Source organism: Triticum urartu, chromosome 3 (assembly GCF_003073215.2).
Source record: "Triticum urartu cultivar G1812 chromosome 3, Tu2.1, whole genome shotgun sequence".
NCBI lineage: Eukaryota > Viridiplantae > Streptophyta > Magnoliopsida > Poales > Poaceae > Triticum > Triticum urartu.
The window spans coordinates 10719088-10737750 of NC_053024.1; the positions used below are offsets into that span (position 1 = coordinate 10719088).

Genomic DNA, 18663 nt, shown 5'->3' on the forward strand with positions numbered 1-18663 from the left:
TTCTGAGCAACCTGGACTTTGTAGTTCTAAACATGCTCCAAAAGTTAGCGTTCACGATTCAAATAAATCCTGGTGTGTTATATCTGTGTTTCTGAACCAACCATATCAACAACACCCCTGTCCTGTCCTGAATATCATCAGTTATACAGTTTTAGTGTTCTGAACTAGTATTTGAAAAATATGAGACGATTTCAGACAATATGTCTCTGCAATATTATTATGCTTACAGTTGCTCACAAATTATAAGAGTATATGCTCCGGCTCGGAACTTCGAGCAAGTACCCTCGCCAAAAAGAAATTACTTCCAGTAAGTAGCACTAACCGACGTTGTTCAACATTCACAGTTGTAAATTCCCCTGTGAACACAACTAAATATAGTTCCAGCCTCCAAATAAAAAACAGAGTTTTTCACAAATTTCACACAGCAGTTGCTCACAATTTTCAACCTATTGCTGGTTGGTTACATGATTAGTGCACACTTGCATCTCAGCTTGCAGCCTGATGTTGTTTCTCAACTCCCAAGGAACAGCATTCTTCAAGTACTACTGATGTTGTTCAGCCTTCACAGCACATGGGGCAACGTGAGCTCCGGCCACACTACAAATGCAACAATGGTGGTTCAGTAAACATGCATGAGACAATCTAGAGAAACAACAGTTCGAAAGTTTCATGGGGATCATATTCAGTCGACTACCTTAGTTCAGAGAGTCAGTAGACGGGGCCTTCGCAGATTCTGCATTGTCAGGAGAGGCAATTAATTCTTCTAGTGTGCGGAACCTCTTGTGATTGGCTGCCGGTTCTTCCACGGGCCCCTTGCGACGTTCATGCTTCAGTTGAAACCTAGGACTTGTCCTAGGAATGCCAGTATGGTAGTCCTTCCTAGCATGTTTCACCTTGCCCCTCACCAGCTCTGCATCAGCACCATCAGAGGTCAGAGCCTCAGCTGGCAGCTCTTCCACAGGCCCGTTACGACATTCACGCTTTGTTTCAAACCTAGGACTTGTCCGAGGAGTGCCGGTATGGTAGTTCTTCCTAGAATGTTTCACTTCCCCTCTCACCAGCTCATCACCCAGGTTGCAGAATAAGTTATTCTTCATCCGAGGTAATCTTACTATCATTTCATAATTAAATTACGTTTCGAATTCAAATAGTTACATTCCTATTGATTAATTACGTAAAATTTGGCATAAGAAAATAAAAATATAGGTCATAAGACTAGAAAATTTGCAATTTATGTGTATTTTACACTATGTTTTTACGTTTGTAATTTTACATAACATAAAATATTTTTTATGACGATTATATATTTTCTTATGGTCTCTTTTTACGTCGTAAATAGAACAAAACTTACGGAACGTAAAATTACAGTGCATTGATAGTAAAATAAAGGAGGATGAAGAATAACTATTCCTTATCCAGGGTGACGAATAGCGCGATCCTATATATATGTATTTTAGACTGTTTTTACGATTATTTCATATATATAGTGTTACTATTCATCACCCAGGGTGCATAATAAATTATTCTTCACCTGAAGTAATCTTACGATTATTTCATAATTAAATTATGTTTCATAATTAAAATTACAGTGCATTGATAGTAAAATAAAGGAGGATGAAGAATAACTATTTCTTATCCAGGGTGACGAATAGCGCGACCCTATATATATGTATTTTAGACTGTTTTTACGATTATTTATATATATAGTGTTACTATTCATCATACAAGGGGTGAAAAATAATTATTCCTCACCCAGAATGACGAATAAGAAATTCTTCATCCTGGTCCAGCGACCGAGCCAGGTTCTCTCGATCGCACCCGCGCGTTGTGCCTCCGGCCGTCCATCGTTACCCCACGCGTGTTGTAAGTTTTTCCCCTTTCCTTATGGTGACAAAAAAACATTTTCTGTTCGTGGGATTAGGACCTAGCCCACTCCGCCATCTCCCCAGATCCTATTCTGCGACTAACAGGCGGTATGGTGGTGAGCGGCAGGCGTGAGCGCGACGGCTCGGTGGTCGGCACGGGGAGCGGCGGTTGACCCGGTGGGGGCGCGACGGCGTGCTGCTCGATGGGCTAACTCGGCGGCAGTATCATTGACCACGGCGGCAAGGTGAGCGAGGCGGGGCCTCGGTGTTGGGAAGCACGGCGTGTGGTGGTCGGCTGGCCATGGCGGCGGTTAAATTGGTGGTCGCGGCCGCACTTGTTAGATCGTGCGTGCTCTCCTCCAGCCATGGCTGCTTGCCCCCGTACGCTCTGGTGAGCTCAATCCAAATCCCTTCAACATCTGTGTCTATGTCCGTTTGTTGCCCTGACTGTACTCTAGAAGCCACATTGTAAGTTTTGACAGGAATACCATGCAAAAATATACTGGCGATGTAATTGTTGTTGGGTTTTCTCTTCTCTTTTCGAAAGCTCATCTTGTGGGAATTGGTTCCCTCTGACGGTCTGACTTGATTCTACAAACTGTGCACTGTTTTGGTCATAGTCTGTTGCATTTTACACTTTGATTCGAATATGAAATGCACTATGTTGAACACTAAGTAACTCCTATCACTCGTCATGTTAGATACACACAGTTCTGTTTTGGGCAAGTTGCTTAGAGTAGACAATTTTTTTGATTAATTTCCCTGGCCTAATACCAATGTGATGTGCAGATAACTTATATCTCCGGCCAAGAGCTCGCCTTGATGTCCTCACGGACTGGAGATTCATGACTAAGAGCTCTCCTCAATGTATGCAGGTACTGCCCAGACCGTAAAGAAGCTAATTGATGTTAATATATAGTTATATCTTTCTGAATTTATTTTGAGGGCAAATGCTCGAGTCGCCGAGTAAATGTCCAACTCGGTCTGTTTTCAGTGCACATATATCATTTCCTCAATTTGATGGAAATTAGCGGCCACTTCAATTTTCTTGTCTGCATTTTCTTTGCAATCAGCAAGGAAACCTAGGACAGATGTACATTTCCTCATGTGAATTCTAGTCCCTACATTGTTTGTGGCTTTGGGCAATATAAAGAATTGGAGAACTTTGCTATATAGGTTTGGATAGAATATCATAGCTGTATCTACAACTGCTTAATCTTTAATTTGTAGTTGAAATTCTGCACACATCTCTCTGTATTTGTTCACCTTATCGGCTATCATGCACCATAACTTTATAAATGAAAATATCCTAGTAAAGTTTCGACAGCACTAACTTTCCAAAAATATACAGTTTCTGTATATCAAGGTTGTCTGCCAGTGATTCGCTCCTTGTTCAAGTGTTGGCATACATAAACTTAAACCACAAAAAAATGTGTACACATGTGTATAGCTCTAAACATAAAAAGCCTTTAGAATCATGCGTAGCTTTACAAAATGCTAGACTGGATTCTGAATATGCTAGATAATACCATCTTCCACACATGATAATATGTTGTACCGCACCACTGTATACACAAGTGTGTAATTTTTTGGGTGGCTTCCTCCACCAAAACAAAAGGCTTGTGCACGACTGATGCTATCCAACTAGACTGTGTAATAATCACTGCTGATTTTGCATGACAGTGGGTTGTCACAGATTTGCAACAGAGCTGAGCAGTCGTGTAGCGTCGCTGGTTCGTGTTCATTAGTGTCAGGTTATGGTAGCCGTTGGCATGTTTCTTGGTGCGGTATGCATCTCCTCCCACCACGGCGGTCGACAACCAAGTCTAGCCGCCATAACTCTTTAGTATCACCCCCTCTCTCCGATTTACATGAGTGTGTGTCAATGTATTCTCCCATGGCAAGTCTCTGTCCATGTTAGGTTACATTAGTAAGAAATTTAGTTATCTGAATTTAGGTAGGTAATTTATATTTAGTATCTCCATGAACTCACTCACGATATAGATAATATTTTGGATTGAAGTAATGATGTAAACTGCAACTATACAAACCAATACATGTAGTTCAGGTCGAAATTCGAAGGTGGTGTTACACCTTGGCTAAATTTTTGTGTATGCTGCTAACAATTTAGGATTGTTTTACACTATTCTTTGTTGTAAACAAACCAGGTAATGTCGTGAAATCAAAGTGTTTTTCAGATTTCTATTTACGGCATGATTTACCTCCAATTCTTTGCATGCGCGGTTTTCATTTTGATGACTCTCAGCTGCCAGACAAAATAGAGAATGTTGCTGTAAAATGCATGACAACCATATACTCCCTCTGTTCCCAAATATTTGTCTTTCTAGACATTTCAAATGGACTACAACATACGGATGTGTGTAGACATATTTTAGAATGTAGATTCGCTCATTTTGCTTTGTATGTAATCACTTGTTAAAATCTATAAAAAAGACAAATATTTGGGAACGGGGGGAGTAAATAGTGACTGCCTGTTGTTTTAATCAATCCATTTTTCTATTGTAGCAACACTTTATTGTTATCCTAGTTGTGCAATAATTTACCGTTTCTATGAATCAATTTCAGGTGCTCCTTTTCATCATGATTACATCATGTGGTAGCCTGCTTTTTAAGGTATTTAAGTTTTGATGCTATGTACTCCCCCCGTGTCCAAAAATAAATCTTTTTAGAGATTCCAATATAGATTACATATGGAACAAAATGAGTCACTCTAAAATATGTCTATACAAATCCGTATGTAGTCCATAGGGAAATCTCTAAAAAGACTTATATTTAGAAACGGAGGGAGTAATTCATATGCATTGGATGGTGTGTGAACAACTTTTAATCTTGATCTCTTTTATTTCATGCTTATCCAATTGTAGCTCGCACAGTTTGATACACGGCATGGTTTAGGTTGCATTGAAACGGTAGTTACAGAGCTCGGCCTCTTTGTCTTGTTTCTCTGTTTACTATTGATTCATACATGTAGCCAGCGTGTTCATGTGATTTCTTGTACGTCCAAACTTCGCTTGCTATATATTTGATATTGATTCTTTTTTCAGTTTAAGGTAGTAAAGCCCCAGTCTACCTTCAAGTGTGATTCATATGTTCTTGTTTGTTCGTGGTCTCTACCTGTTTGTTCTTCTGAGAACTAAACATATTATGTTTCTTCAGGTCTCTATTCAAGTGGATGACGGGAAATGTATGAGGGATAGAGAGGAATAAGTTTTCTGGAACACGTCTTTGTAGTGTATGGTGGGTACAAGTAATGTTAGATTCAAAATTTAGAGCTTTTGCCAATAATAAGTAGCAAAATTCAGGATTGCTGAGAAGGGAGGTGAACCTAATGGCTTCAGTACTATTGTTACGATACTATGCTGATTCCAGGCTATCGATGAGAATAGTTCAGTCGCTTTAGAGATTGTTGAACATATGAAATTGATTGTAATCTCTGGGCACCCTCAAGTTAAGCTGCTTGGAGACCAAGTTCAAATATGTGTGAGGGCAGTGTGGTTGGGCATGCGAGTCTATTGCACCTGATGTAATCAGACCATTAGATCTGTTTTGAAATAGTGATCTCTAAATGAATTTTTTTGTACTCGTAGGTATAGTTTTCATTACGTGAGACATTTCCCAGAACCATAGTAGTCTTGTACATTGAATCAATTTATTAGACGGCTTTGTTATTCCTAGGGACATGTTGATTATTTTGCATTACATAGCATTATTTTATGGCCATTGGGCTACCATCCGTTCCTCGAGGCTGGTGATTGTACTGTGTACTTGATGATACATATGTCCCTTTTATGTTCGGTTCTTAATGTTGTCATCTCAATCAGCGCTGAGCATCGGTTATGGGCTTTTGGATTGTTAGCCTCACTGTAGTGCTGATATGCTTCCCAATTAGAAACAAAGCTTTTGCCTCCATTTATTTTGGACTTGTGCCTGTCTTGCCCTACAAAGATAATAAGAAATTGTTTCAAGGTGATTATAGCCGAACTACCTAAGGCAAATCAAAATTTTGGAATACAGTTTAAGAATTTGGATCTGTCATTTTCAAGGTAATTTCGTACTATAAAAAATTTCATTTAATTTGCCCATCTCACAGTAAAGTTAACAACGCTCAAGAATCATTGTGTGTGTGTGTGTGTGTGTTCTAAAGCAACAAGATTATCTAGACCTCGCCAAAAAAACGAGCTGATCCTGTAGATAACTGTCGTGCAAAACATTAGAGGAAAATGCAGACAGGAATTGCACCGTAGACCTTTATAGGAACATAATCTTACCGAACAAAAAAAGTCAGGTGCGCTTCCATACTCACTATAAAATTATAGCAACAACATTTATTGTTTTATGGGGCTTTCTGATGTGCCATACAAAGTTCTCACATGCATGATGTAAGTTATTGGCATGCAGAAGCAGAAGGTAATATTACGTCGCACCTTTTTGCTTTATGGAATGGAGATCGGTTCCTTCTTCATGATGTAATCTTACCTCAAGTGATTTTGTTTTCTTACGTTCTGAAGGTATGGCCGTGGGAGATGGCTAGGGGCTGGGGTGAGGAATAAGAATTCCTCACCCAGGGTGATGAATAACGTGACCCTATATATAGGGAAAAGCAAACCTATGAAACTTCGCTCGGGTGGCTGCAATCTCGGCCACATGCTCTACTTGGGATCTGGTCCCATTTATTTCCTTACAAACTTTTCTATCATTTTGAGAGTGTGGAATTTATTTCCTCTTTGGGTTGATCATGGTCCACAAACGCATGCGTATAGGTAGTAGGCCCAGCCCATAGGCTGACATACCTGCTGTGCGACAGTCTTCGAGGCACGTGCGAATGGTTCCCGGCCCACGAAGGGTTCCAGGCACTGGAAAGGTTCAGACACTTTATCAGATGATTCACTCAAACAACACTTTGCAGTGTTCCTTCATTGCATGAGCTCCAACTCCACCGTCTTGAAATCAACTAAATTAGATTCACAGGACCGACATCAGTTAATCATCCATGCTGTAATGGCCACAAATTTATAGCTGCTTGTGAAGCGGTTTTGCTGCCATGGCAACTAAACTACTATCTAACCGAAAATGAACACGGTCTGTTTAGCTTATAACAAAACGGATGTAATCTAACATATCAACAATGAAAAATAAGGTTTACTGTAATTTTGTTTTGAGACAAGGTCTACTATAATTTTGCATTGGTGTATTATAATGGATAGTGTGGCCCATTGCTGACAACATCTCCGGTAGCCCACATAATCACATGCACGTCGAGACGAGCACCCTGTTCCACGTCCGGGTTTTCATGGAACGTCAGGCTTATCTCGTGATCGAAGGATTCTCCAGCTAGTACGCATGTTTCCTTATTTAGGCATCATGCATGTCTGGTTTCGGAGAGCACCATACAGAGTTTTGCGATCTGACCCATCACAGTAAAATGGCGAGTCAAAGGTCACATGCGTGTTAAGATTCCTGTCTGCTGTCTGCCTTACATACTTGGATGCATTCGAGCAGAAACTGCAACATTGCTTCACGTGTTGATCCGTGGTAGCAGGCACCCCCACTTCGCCCACCTTTTCTAATAAGTTGTTTTGAACTAGCTCATAGTAGTCTTCTGGCTTGTTCATAATGCGTTCCTTTCCCTCACTCCCCTTCCCGGGCATGGCTGAGACAAAGAAGGAACCTCCCACCCGAGATCAACTGACGAACAGTAGACGCTCTGACGGCATGGCTCGCAAGGGTGGCGAGGAAGGGAGGATCTATGGTGGGGTGCGACGGGTGGTGGATGAGCGCGAGCGGAAATGCAAGCTGCGGTGTCGACGCCGACCTCTAGGCCGTGAAACCAGTGGAAATCTTATCAGCCTGATACCGACCTTGGCGGCCAGGGCCATTGAGCATCAAGCCTTCAAGCATGGCCGTTGAGGCCACGTCGAGTTCTACTTCTCGGGCGGGAGGTTACTCCTCCTTCCCCTCTCTCAATTTGGCTGGTTCCTCGGTTGCTTTTGTTCACCTTTTTGTTTTGCACTTGTGGATTGTGTGATTTTCTGAACTTGCTTTGCGTTCAGTTTGATGCTGTAGAGCCATATCTGGTTCCTTCACTTGTGCTTATCTCTTTGTTTTCTTTTTTTCCTTTCATCTACCAGATCCGACTGCGTCGGTGGTGCTTAATTTGTGCTTTGGTGTAATTCAGTGAACATGGATTGCATAAGGGAAAGTCAGGAATTCAGAATGAAAGATTTCCATGTACATCGCCAGCTGCGGCTGGATCGGCTTTGGACGAGCCCCTTGAACAGCGCTTCAGGCTATTGGACAATTTCCGTAGCTTAGATACTCAGCTACTTCGGTTACATATTTTCACTTGCAGCTACTTAAAAAAAGTGGTTATGCACAATTGTAGTGGATGATATGTACACTACGTAGCAGCACATGTGCGTAAGGTTATGAACAGTAGAATCAACACTAGATATTTTACTTGTAGCTTGTGAAAAGAAGTTGAACTCTACAGCTTGCGATCTGTTCTTGATGTGGACCAACCTTATAGATATGTGTATAAGTGAAAGGCTGTTGAGTTTGACCTCCTTTATCTGAATCAAGTTACGTGCATTTAATTGTATGCACATGTTTGCTGCATAAAGACTTATTTGATCCAAGGTATCACAACATGATGCACTCGTACTTCATAAATCATTATTTCTTAATTTCATCAACTGCACTTCGGGTCATAATTTCAGATAGTTTTGGATTCAGAAATTTAATTGCGTGTCATGGCCTGGTCCTGGCTTCAGAGAGCACGCCAGACCGGACGGAGGTGAGAGAACGCCGCCCACACTGCATTAACGCTACATGTTGAAAGGTTCAGACTGCATTTTTCCTCTTCGGCAATAAGACAAGGATTGACTCGGGGAACCCTTGAATCGAGCAGCTGACCAGTGTTTCAGGCTCAGAGAGCACGCCAACACAAATACCAGGCTGCTGTTTTTTTTATCTGATTTTGAATAGTACGCGGAAACACAGAATTTATTCCTCGCCTGGGTTACAATCAAATTGAAAGGTTATGTACATACATCAATTAAGGCTACCTATACCCGAATGATGGCAAAGTTGAGGCCACCAGTCAATGGGCCAGATGCGTTCGGAGCCGAGACAGGCAAAACCAAAGAAGTTTTTGGAAATGTCGCTTGTGCCTTTTTATCTCATGTGGACTCATGCGTCAGGAGCGGACATGGTCAAAAGCGAGTCACAACCTCTTCCTGCATATCTCTCTTGCGTGAGCCCTGCCACTCTAAATACTTCCGCTCTCGTCTAGCTTTAGCACGCCCTTCCCTTTCCTCTCTCTCTCTCTCTCTCTCTCTCTCTCTCTCTCTCTCTCTCTCTGAAGAAGTCAATTGTGATGCTAATAGCAAAATCATTACATCTTGTTTCTTTCTGGAGAACATCTTGAAAATCATTACATGAATGTTCCTGGTTGGTGCCCACAAAAACACAAATAATAAGTTCGGGGGTTACAATCATCTTGTAATTTTTTTAAGCATTGAAATATGCCATTTTATGGTGCCATGGTACGTCGAGCTCTGCCCTGGCACATGCCACACGGATGACAGTTGCTAGCCGAAATTCGGACGACATGGCATATCGCACCATCTAGGGGCAAGTCAAAACAGCAACAGCCCGTGTCGTTCAGCAGGACGTCGTCTGTCAATAAGTAGAGACGATGCAGTAGAATCACAAGGTCCTTGGAATTATAAAGATAAATTACAAAATCTAATCGAACAATTGATTTTTGACATAGTCAAACAAAGCACAATAATACCTCCGTCAGGGTTTATAGGTCCGGCGAGCCGATTTACAAGTCCCCTGCGATTAACGTGCAGCCTTTTCCCCTCGATTCCCACCCCCTTTCACTGCGTTTGCTGCAGCCGGGTGCATGAAGCATTTCTAAGGTCTTATATGGCGGAGGAAGTCAAGAGAGCTCTGTTCTCTATTGGTGATCTAAAAGCTCCAGGTACGGACGGTCTCAACGCCATTTTCTTTAAGAAATGTTGGCACATATTGGGGGATGTATTAACTGCTGAAGTCTTAAGTGCAATCAATAACAAAATAATCCCAGAAGGATGGAATGATACAGTCATTATCTTGATCCCTAAAGTGGATGAACCAGAAAGAATATCTCAATATAGGCCGATTAGTCTCTGCAGTGTACTTTATAAGGTGATCTCAACAATGATTGTTTTTCGCATTAAGTCTTGCCTTCATGAAATTATTTCTCCTGTTCAAAGTGCTTTTGTCCTGGGCCATCTTATTACGGATAATATTCTGCTAGCCTATGAGTGCTTACAAACTTGATGAAAACGGACCTCACTAAACGACCACCCCCGTGTGCCGCCGCCGTCCACCGCCCAAGACGAAGACCCCACGCGGTGCTGCTCCTCCGAGAAGACGACCCGCCACGCTTCGACAGCCGCGGAGGGGGAAGCGGTGGCCAACAAAGCATTTTTCACGTGGCGATGGCCTAGGGCTGTGAAGAAAAACCATGGCATTTGGACGTCGTTTAGTTTGGTGATTCTTCTCCACGAACGGCACCAACAAGTAGCGTGTGTGCATGGCCTCGCCGGGCCGAGATTCCGCAGGCCGTGATGCCGGTCATGGGAACGAGACAAGCACCATCAGTTCACGGCTAGCACTGCACTCATTGCAGGGTCAGGTTTGAAACAGAAAGCTAGCACAGCACAGCACTTAACCAGCGATGATCCCATGGCATGGCATGGCTCGCCGCTCAGTTCGGGAAGGGGAGGGGTGACGCCCGGTCAGTCCCCTTGCCGTCGTCTACTCCTCTGGACTCTGCTCCATGCCTCCATCAAAGCAGTACTAGCACACAGCTTTACCCACTCCGAGTAGACTGCTGTCTGTGTGGCGTGTGAGACAAGGGAAAAGATTGGTCCAATCTCTTTACTTTATACTCCGTATGTATGAGCCAGATTGTTCTTTTGCAGTACTAGTATAGTCCAATTGCATCCATCTTACTACGTACTACTCCCACACCCTCACGCCCTTTCAAAATTCAAATAAGATGGCACTTTTTTTTTTGCGAAAGAAGATGGCATTTTGTTGCTCAAGTGGAAATATCTACCATGCTTGTACTCCAGCACCATCAGCTTCTTTCAACTAGGACTACTTCCATACATCTACCTGGTGCTATATTTCTCTGCCATGTGTTCTAGAATTTGAAATGTGTCTCGATAATAATAAGAAGAAAATAATTGAACTTCTAACTCGAACTTTTAAAAAAGTAGCTACTCATAGCCTTTTTCCCGAAAGGAATAATCATTCTTTTCTAAAAAAAATCAGATTTTAGGCCTCACTTGGTTCGGAGGGTATTTCATAGAAAAAACATAGGAACAAGGATTCCATAGCAAAATTTCCTGGAGATGCATTCGGTTTGTAGGATACATGTACAGAAGTTTAATGGAAATACTATTCATTTCCCGTGTTTTCAAAGGAAGCAACACATTCACTCAAAACTCTTTCTTTTTTGCGTAGAAACGAGGCAAGAAAATTCCTTGGAGTGATAAGTGTCATCCTACCAAATGCCTGCTCTATACATCTTGGAGATGCCCTTGGAGATGCGGGGGGTTTACGGGTCCGCCTTGGAGATGCCCTTAGCATCAGCTTCTTTCAACTACTACTTCTATACATCTAGCTGGTGTTATTTTCCCCCCCTTTCAACTGTTCTAGAAATTGAAATGTGTATCTCAATAAGAAGAAGAGAAGAATTGAAACTTTAAAAAAAACTGTCCACTCATAGCTTTTCCCCCAAAGTAATAATGATTCTTTTATGACAAATGGATTTTAACGGCTTAACCCAAAGGATATTAGACGTGTCAAAATTGTAGGAAAAAATCCTGCATTTAACATCTTTTCTAACAGCACAAAACATTTGCCCTTTTTTTAAATCTCTCAGTTGTTCAGTGATATAGACCGGACCTCGTTGACGAGATCCGATCTGTTGTTGCGACCCGATCTTTCACGACACTCCACCACCAGCAGTAGCAACCTCTCGCCCGTGCACGTGATGTACACGAAGTAGAGGATTTGAACCTTGCAGCCCAGCACGAAAAAACCAATCTCGACAAAGGTACTCACACGCAAAACAATTTCCACAAAGAGAAACAGCAACACAGAGGTTTTTTAAAGATCCCTCCAAAACTTGATATGGGTGTCTGCCCTAAAAAACACATCGTATCTATTTTATAAAAAAATAACCTCCTCTTTACAAAGGACTAGATAGACTTTATATAATAGCCGCACCCTGACTTGGTCCAAAGACCTCACGCACGCACACCATAAGTAGCTTGGAAAGCAAGCATTTGCTACATATTTAAAAGAAAAGATAACTCCTACGTATATGCTAAACCGACTTGATCTATCTAAGAAAACAATAACTGCTAGTTCTGATGTGGCTTCTTCCCTGTCTGTGGTGGACCCCAGCCGACGTCCTTTAAGCTGAATAATTCCCAAATAAAAAGAATCCTCATGTTTATCTTTTCCTTGCGGGGTAGAAAAATAAACGTAAATAATCTTCTTGTTTTAATTCTGGCGTAGTAGATAATTCCGCCAAGGAAACATTCACGATGGCTCGTGGACTCCTTCATGCCATCTTCTAATCGTGGCTTACCAAAATAATTAGGATGCTCTTTTCCTTGGTTTCCTCCACATGCACGTCTGATACGGTGGCATTTAATCTCAAACTGAACGCCCTTCTTTTCCTCATCTATGCACGTGGTCTCCAACACATCAGTTTGCATGACCATACCATTTACTAGTGCATGTTCATCTTCGTGACTTGGCCGTATGTAATCACTAATCAGGTGTACATGCAGTGTATTTTTGAACATTACCGGCTTCAGGCGAAACATCAAAGACCTCGGAATTTATATTACACTGGGTCGCATCATTCAGTTAACAAGAACAAGTTAAAGAAAATGAAGTTCTTCACGCTCACTAGCTATTGCCTGCTCTCTTTCCGTTCTCGTTACATGCAGCTGGCATGTCTACAATTTTTTCTTCATAGTCAGCATCAAGTCTTGTGTGTGCTTGTTTTTTCTTTTCCTTCTGAGCAACCTGGACTTTGTAGTTCCAAAAGGAATTTCAAGACAGAAATCGCATGCTCCAAAAGTTAGCGTTCACGATTCAAATAAATCCTGGTGTGTTATATCTTTGTTTCTGAACCAACCATATCAACAACACCCCTGTCCTGAATATCATCACTTGTACAGTTTTAGTGTTCTGAACTAGTATTTGAAAAATATGAGACGATTTTCAGACAATATCTCCGCAATATTATTATGCTTACAGTTGCTCACAGGAAGAGTATATGCTCAGGCTCAGAACTTCGAGCAAGTACCCTCGCCAGAAAGAAATTACTTCCAGTAAGTAGCACTAACTGACGTTGTTCAACATTCACAGTTGTAAATTCCCCTGTGAACACACCAAAAAATAGTTCCAACCTCCACATAAAAAACAGAGTTTTTCACAAGTTTCACACCGCAGTTGCTCACAATTTTCAACCTACTGCTGGTTGGTTACATGATTAGTGCGCACTTGCATCTTAGCTTGCAGCCTGATGTTGTTTCTCAACTCCCAAGGAACAGCATTCTTCAAGTACTACTGATGTTGTTCAGCCTTCACAGCACATGGGGCAACGTGAGCTCCGGCCACACTACAAATGCAACAATGGTGGTTCAGTAAACATGCATGAGACAATCTAGAGAAACAACAGTTCGAAAGTTTCACGGGGATCATATTCAGTCAACTACCTTAGTTCAGAGAGTCAGTAGACGGGGTCATAGCAGATTCTGCATTGTCAGGAGAGGCAATTAATTCTTCTAGCGTGCGGAACCTCTTATGATCGGCTGCCGGTTCTTCCACGGGCCCCTTGCGACGTTCATGCTTCAGTTGAAACCTAGGACTTGTCCTAGGAATGCCAGTATGGTAGTCCTTCCTAGCATGTTTCACCTTCCCCCTCACCAGCTCCGCATCAGCACCATCAGAGGTCAGAGCCTCGGCTGGCAGCTCTTCCACAGGCCCGTTACGACATTCACGCTTTGTTTCAAACCTAGGACTTGTCCGAGGAGTGCCGGTATGGTAGTTCTTCCTAGAATGTTTCACTTCCCCTCTCACCAGCTCAGCATCACCACCTTCAGAGGTCAGAACCTTGGCTGGCATTTCTTCCGCAGACCCGTTATGACATTCACGCTTCGGTTCAAACATAGGACTTGTCCTAGGAGTGCCAGCAGGGTAGTTCTTCCTAGGATGTTTCAGCTTCCCTCTCACCAGCTCCGCGTCGCCAACTTCAGAGGTCAGTGCCTCGGCTGGCAGCTCTTCCACAGGCCCGTTATGATATTCATGCTTTGGTTCAAACCTAGGACTTGTCCGAGGAGTGCCGGTATGGTAGTTCTTCTTAGGACGTTTCATCTTCCCTCTCACCAACTCCGCATCGCCACCTTCAGAAATCAGTGCCTCGGCTGGCCGCTCTTCCACAGGCCCGTTACGACATTCACGCTTCGGTTCAAACCTAGGACTTGTCCGAGGAGTGCCGGTATGGTAGTTCTTCCTAGGATGTTTCAGCTTCCCTCTCACCAGCTCCGCGTCGCCAACTTCAGAGGTCAGTGCCTCAGCTGGCAGCTCTTCCACAGGCCCGTTATGATATTCATGCTTTGGTTCAAACCTAGGACTTGTCCGAGGAGTGCCAGTATGGTAGTTCTTCTTAGGACGTTTCACCTTCCCTCTCACCAACTCCGCATCGCCACCTTCAGAGGTCAGAGCCTCGGCTGGCAGCTCTTCCACAGGCCCGTTATGACATTCACGCTTCAGTTCAAACCTAGCACTTGTCCCAGGAGTGCCGGTATGGTAATCCTTCCCAGGATGTTGCATCTTCTCTCTCACCAGCTCCGCGTCGCCACCTTCACAGGTCAGTGCCTCGGCTGGCAGCTCTTCCAGAGGCCCGTTCCGACATTCAGGCTTCAGTTCAAACCTAGGACTTGTCCTAGGAGTACCGGTGTGGTAGTTCTTCCTGGGACGCTTCACCTTCCCTCTTACCATCTTTGCATCGCCACCTTCAAAGGTCGGAGCCTTCAGAACTGTAGAAGTCGGGCCTGCAGAAGATCAATGTTAATTTTTTTTTCTGGGAAGGGTGCTGTTAACTTCAAATAATAATAATTTGTTGCAATGTTTGCATGATATGGACTGTTTGCAAGATAAACACACAACTGTACTGAGAAAGGGATAGAGGAATATACTGGGGAACGGCGCTGATGTGGGAGAGCGAGGACGGTTGTGCGATTCAGCCATATCAAGAAGTGCTTTTTCAGTAACCAAAGGCGATGCCGTAGCTTCCAAACTATTTCCAGAGTCAGCAGCTTCTTGACTTCCTGGAGTAGCTGCAACAAGCACAGCCTTCACATCTTGGCTTCCTTCACTAACAGCCTGCACATCTTGGCTTCCTTCACGAGCTGCAACAAGCACAACTTGCACATCTTGGCTTCCTTCACTAGCTGCAAGAAGAGGTTCTTTTTCCGTAACCAAGGACGATGTGGTGGCTTCCAAAGCATGTTCGCAATCAGCCACCTCTTGGCTTCCTTCACTAGCTGCAACAAGAGGTTCTTTTTCCGTAACCAAGGACGATGTGGTGGCTTCCAAAGCATGTCTGCAATCAGCAGACTCTTGTCTTCCTTCACTAGCGGCAGCAAACACAACCTGCAGATCTTGCCTTCCTTCACTAGCTGCAACAAACACAGCCTGCACATCTTGGATTCCTTCACCAGCTACGACATGCATAGTCTGCCTATCAAGCGACGCCGCCCGGTGCTGAGTTGCAATATGATCCTCCTGAACAGTCTCGTCATCGCTGCTGCTCAAGTCAATAATATCATGATCACTCAGATCTATGAAATCTATTACAGTCATTTTGTGGCCTGAAATAGTAAAATTGCGTGAGCAATGATTAATGAAGAATGGTGCAGGAATAAAAACAAGCTGAAGCTATATCCATCCATCAGACATTTCACCCCTTTTTAAGAATCGAGATATTTGAACATTTATGTAGCTATTATAACATGACTGGCTCTTTAACTTGGAGCACCGGCCATGAACTCTCTTCTTTAGTACATGTGGTAAAAAAACAATGAATGTACTATCGAAGACAAATGCAGTAAGATTATTTTCATATAACCCATCATAAATATTTTAATGTGCAAATTCAAAGAACTCTGATTCCAGAGCTCTAGCGGTTGCTTTGATTCCTACATATCCATTCAGTATATCTTGATTGAAAATGAAGCTATCATTTCCTTTTGTACATTGCTAAATGAATAGATTTCACAAGAGGTCAAGAAGCTCGAGTAGTAGTAAGAATTAGAGTTCTTCCTCAATTATGGAGTTTTTCACATAGCTCGGGTCAATTAGCATCTCCATGTGTTGAGTTAAAAGTAACAGCGACATTGCTAAAGATCGAACAAAAATGGCTTTACCGGATCCAAGTGTGACCAAACTGTCGCTTTCTTGATCGTATCCACTAGAATGAGGCTATTTGTGAATCTTGAGACCTGAATTTGATATAACCTTTAGGATAGCAAGAGCTGGAGCTGGAGCTGTTGTAAATAGTACAAGCGCTTGAAGTTGTAATGAGTGTTAATTCAAAAAACTCATTGTAATGCAAAATAACAAGAAAAGAGAAAAAATAACATCGAATCCTACAGAAAAAGATCATTGGATGATATTAGCTAGGTTCACAGTTTTGAGACACAGGAAAGGATAATGTTTGCACAAGTCTTCATTAACAAGAATAATGGGTCGAAAATTTTCAAACAACATTTGTTTCACCAGCAATGAATAATGACAAGGCATGTAAGGCAAGACCAGACTACCTTCAGCTCAAATTTTATCCTTGCAATAACTTGAAGGCCAAGGTTCTTAGCTTTCACCCCATTGACTAGTGCAATTGCAGCAGCACCATCACTGTAGAGTGCTGGAAGATAAGAAAGGCACTGCAGTTACACTTTAATGTAACATCGCTTCGCGTAATTCATCTTAACCGTGCAAAAAAGAATAAAATTTGAGCTCTGAAATAATCTAGCTCTTCAGTACTCTCTTAAGATGACACAGAACAGACCGATGATTTATACTACTGAATATATACAACATTGTTTGGCTGAAGGTAGTCTGGTCATGTAAAAATAAATCTACAATGCTAGACGAACAGTATCATAAATCTGAATGAAATTGTTGAATTAAGAAATACTGAATAGAGGTACTTCAATCAGATAGCTCATACTGGAAAATTGCTGTTTAAACTATTTTGCAAGATTACCATCTAAGTAAATATCCATATAAAGATAGTAAAATAAGTAGCAAGGGTATGAAAATTGCAGACCTTGCAGTAGAAGAAGTGCCAGCAGTTACAGGCCCATTCTTCTTAAACGCTGGCCCAAGTTTCCTCAGTTTCACTGGATCAATCTGCACACGTAAATGACCAGAGAAACCATGAAAAAGCAGTATGGAAAAAAGGTATGCTGATGGTTATGTATTTGTAAGTCAAAACGAGACCATGTTGGTCTATCAATAAAAATGAAACCACGTGCAGATGACATTGAAGAAATTCAACACATTCCACAAATTTAGTAATCTGTAAGTTCAACACTAGTATAAGCTGACTACTGGATTTTCAACTAACCCCTGTTTAAGAATGGGGATACTAATATCATATCAACGAAACAACTATCTTTCCTTAATTAACTGCTATTTTCGCCTTTGCATTGAGAGCCTCTCCGACTTAAAGCACCGGCCATGATGAACTCTCTTCACTTAATACACGTGGTAACATATTAAACGGTGGAATTACTGTTAATGACAAATGCATTAACATTACTTTCATGCATCCAATCACAAACATCCCATGTATTTTAGCGTGCGAATTTGAAGAACCTCGATTGTAAAAATCTAGAATTTTCTGCAAGATTTGTTCACAGCAGTTCGTCAATCGAAGTTGAAGACGCGCCTGGTTGGCGGAGAAAACTTTGATGATTGCAATTTAGCTCATTTAGGAGAGCAGCAGGTTCGTTCGCCGCTAAACCTTAATTTTTTCTGTGCCCTCGGCCAAGTACTTTGGCTGAAAGGTGTGCTTAGCATAAACAAATCATACTCCTACAGTTAACTAGTACCACCACCAATGTCAGGAGATCTCTGTTTTACTGTTCAACATGCTACTAGTACGGAGTACTAGTTTAAGCTGACTTGGGTGGGAATGGGATCAGTGAGCTCTCGAACGCTACGAGGAAAGATTTCGCAAATCGCAAAGAGGCCATCTGAAAAGAAGAAATCTGGAAGAGAAAGGCGCAGGCGGAGGCAGCAGACCTTGGTTCCTCTGCTTCCCCATCTCACCCCACCTCCAGGCTACTTCCTTGCTCGCTTCGCCCCCCTCCCCTCCGCTTGGCCTCCAACAAAACGGCCGGGAATCAAAGCGCGATCGGTGCTCTGCAAGGAAACCAGCAGAGATCGTTGAGCGGCGGCGAGCAAGAACCGGCTTAAAATCAGCTCCAAGAAAAGAAAGACGGGGGTTCCTCACCCGCGGGACGGATCGAGCGGAGGCCTTCGCTCCGCGCCCACGGCAGCGCGGTCCACCGGAGGAGGAGGAAGGGGATGCCGGACGGCGAGCTGATCTGGTGGGGTGGGGGATGCTCTCCGAGGGAGCCACGGGAGGATGATCACGTGGGGGTTCCTGCGCCGTGGGACCCACCGA

General features: G+C 42.7%; 1 protein-coding gene across 6 annotated transcripts; it reads right to left on the reverse strand.

Moving 5' to 3' along the window:
- Positions 1–351: 351 nt before the first annotated feature.
- LOC125542386 lies at positions 352–18663 on the reverse strand. Of its 6 annotated transcripts, XM_048705416.1 has the most exons (9): positions 18490–18508; positions 18279–18398; positions 17299–17381; positions 16793–16893; positions 16397–16471; positions 15167–15841; positions 14049–15022; positions 695–1058; positions 352–597 (listed from the first exon to the last, which is right to left on the reverse strand). In XM_048705416.1, exons 6-8 carry the CDS (start codon positions 15831–15833, stop codon positions 696–698), a joined length of 2004 nt encoding a protein of 667 aa, XP_048561373.1. In that variant the 5' UTR covers positions 15834–15841; positions 16397–16471; positions 16793–16893; positions 17299–17381; positions 18279–18398; positions 18490–18508; the 3' UTR covers positions 352–597; position 695. The 6 variants fall into 6 exon arrangements, with proteins under 6 accessions (XP_048561373.1, XP_048561374.1, XP_048561375.1 ...); XM_048705417.1 differs by lacking the exon at positions 16793–16893; XM_048705418.1 differs by lacking the exon at positions 16397–16471.

Excerpts from the sequence above, each read along its gene's own strand:
- LOC125542386 (XM_048705413.1), bottom strand. The coding sequence starts at position 18,300 with ATGGGGAAGCAGAGGAACCAAG. Across the intron at positions 15,842-18,278 it reads GGGGAAGCAGAGGAACCAAG|GCCACAAAATGACTGTAATA; the intron begins GTCTGCTGCCTC and ends TTACTATTTCAG. Across the intron at positions 1,059-14,048 it reads AAGGTGGTGATGCTGAGCTG|GTGAGAGGGGAAGTGAAACA; the intron begins GTGAGAGGGGAA and ends GGTGATGAGCTG.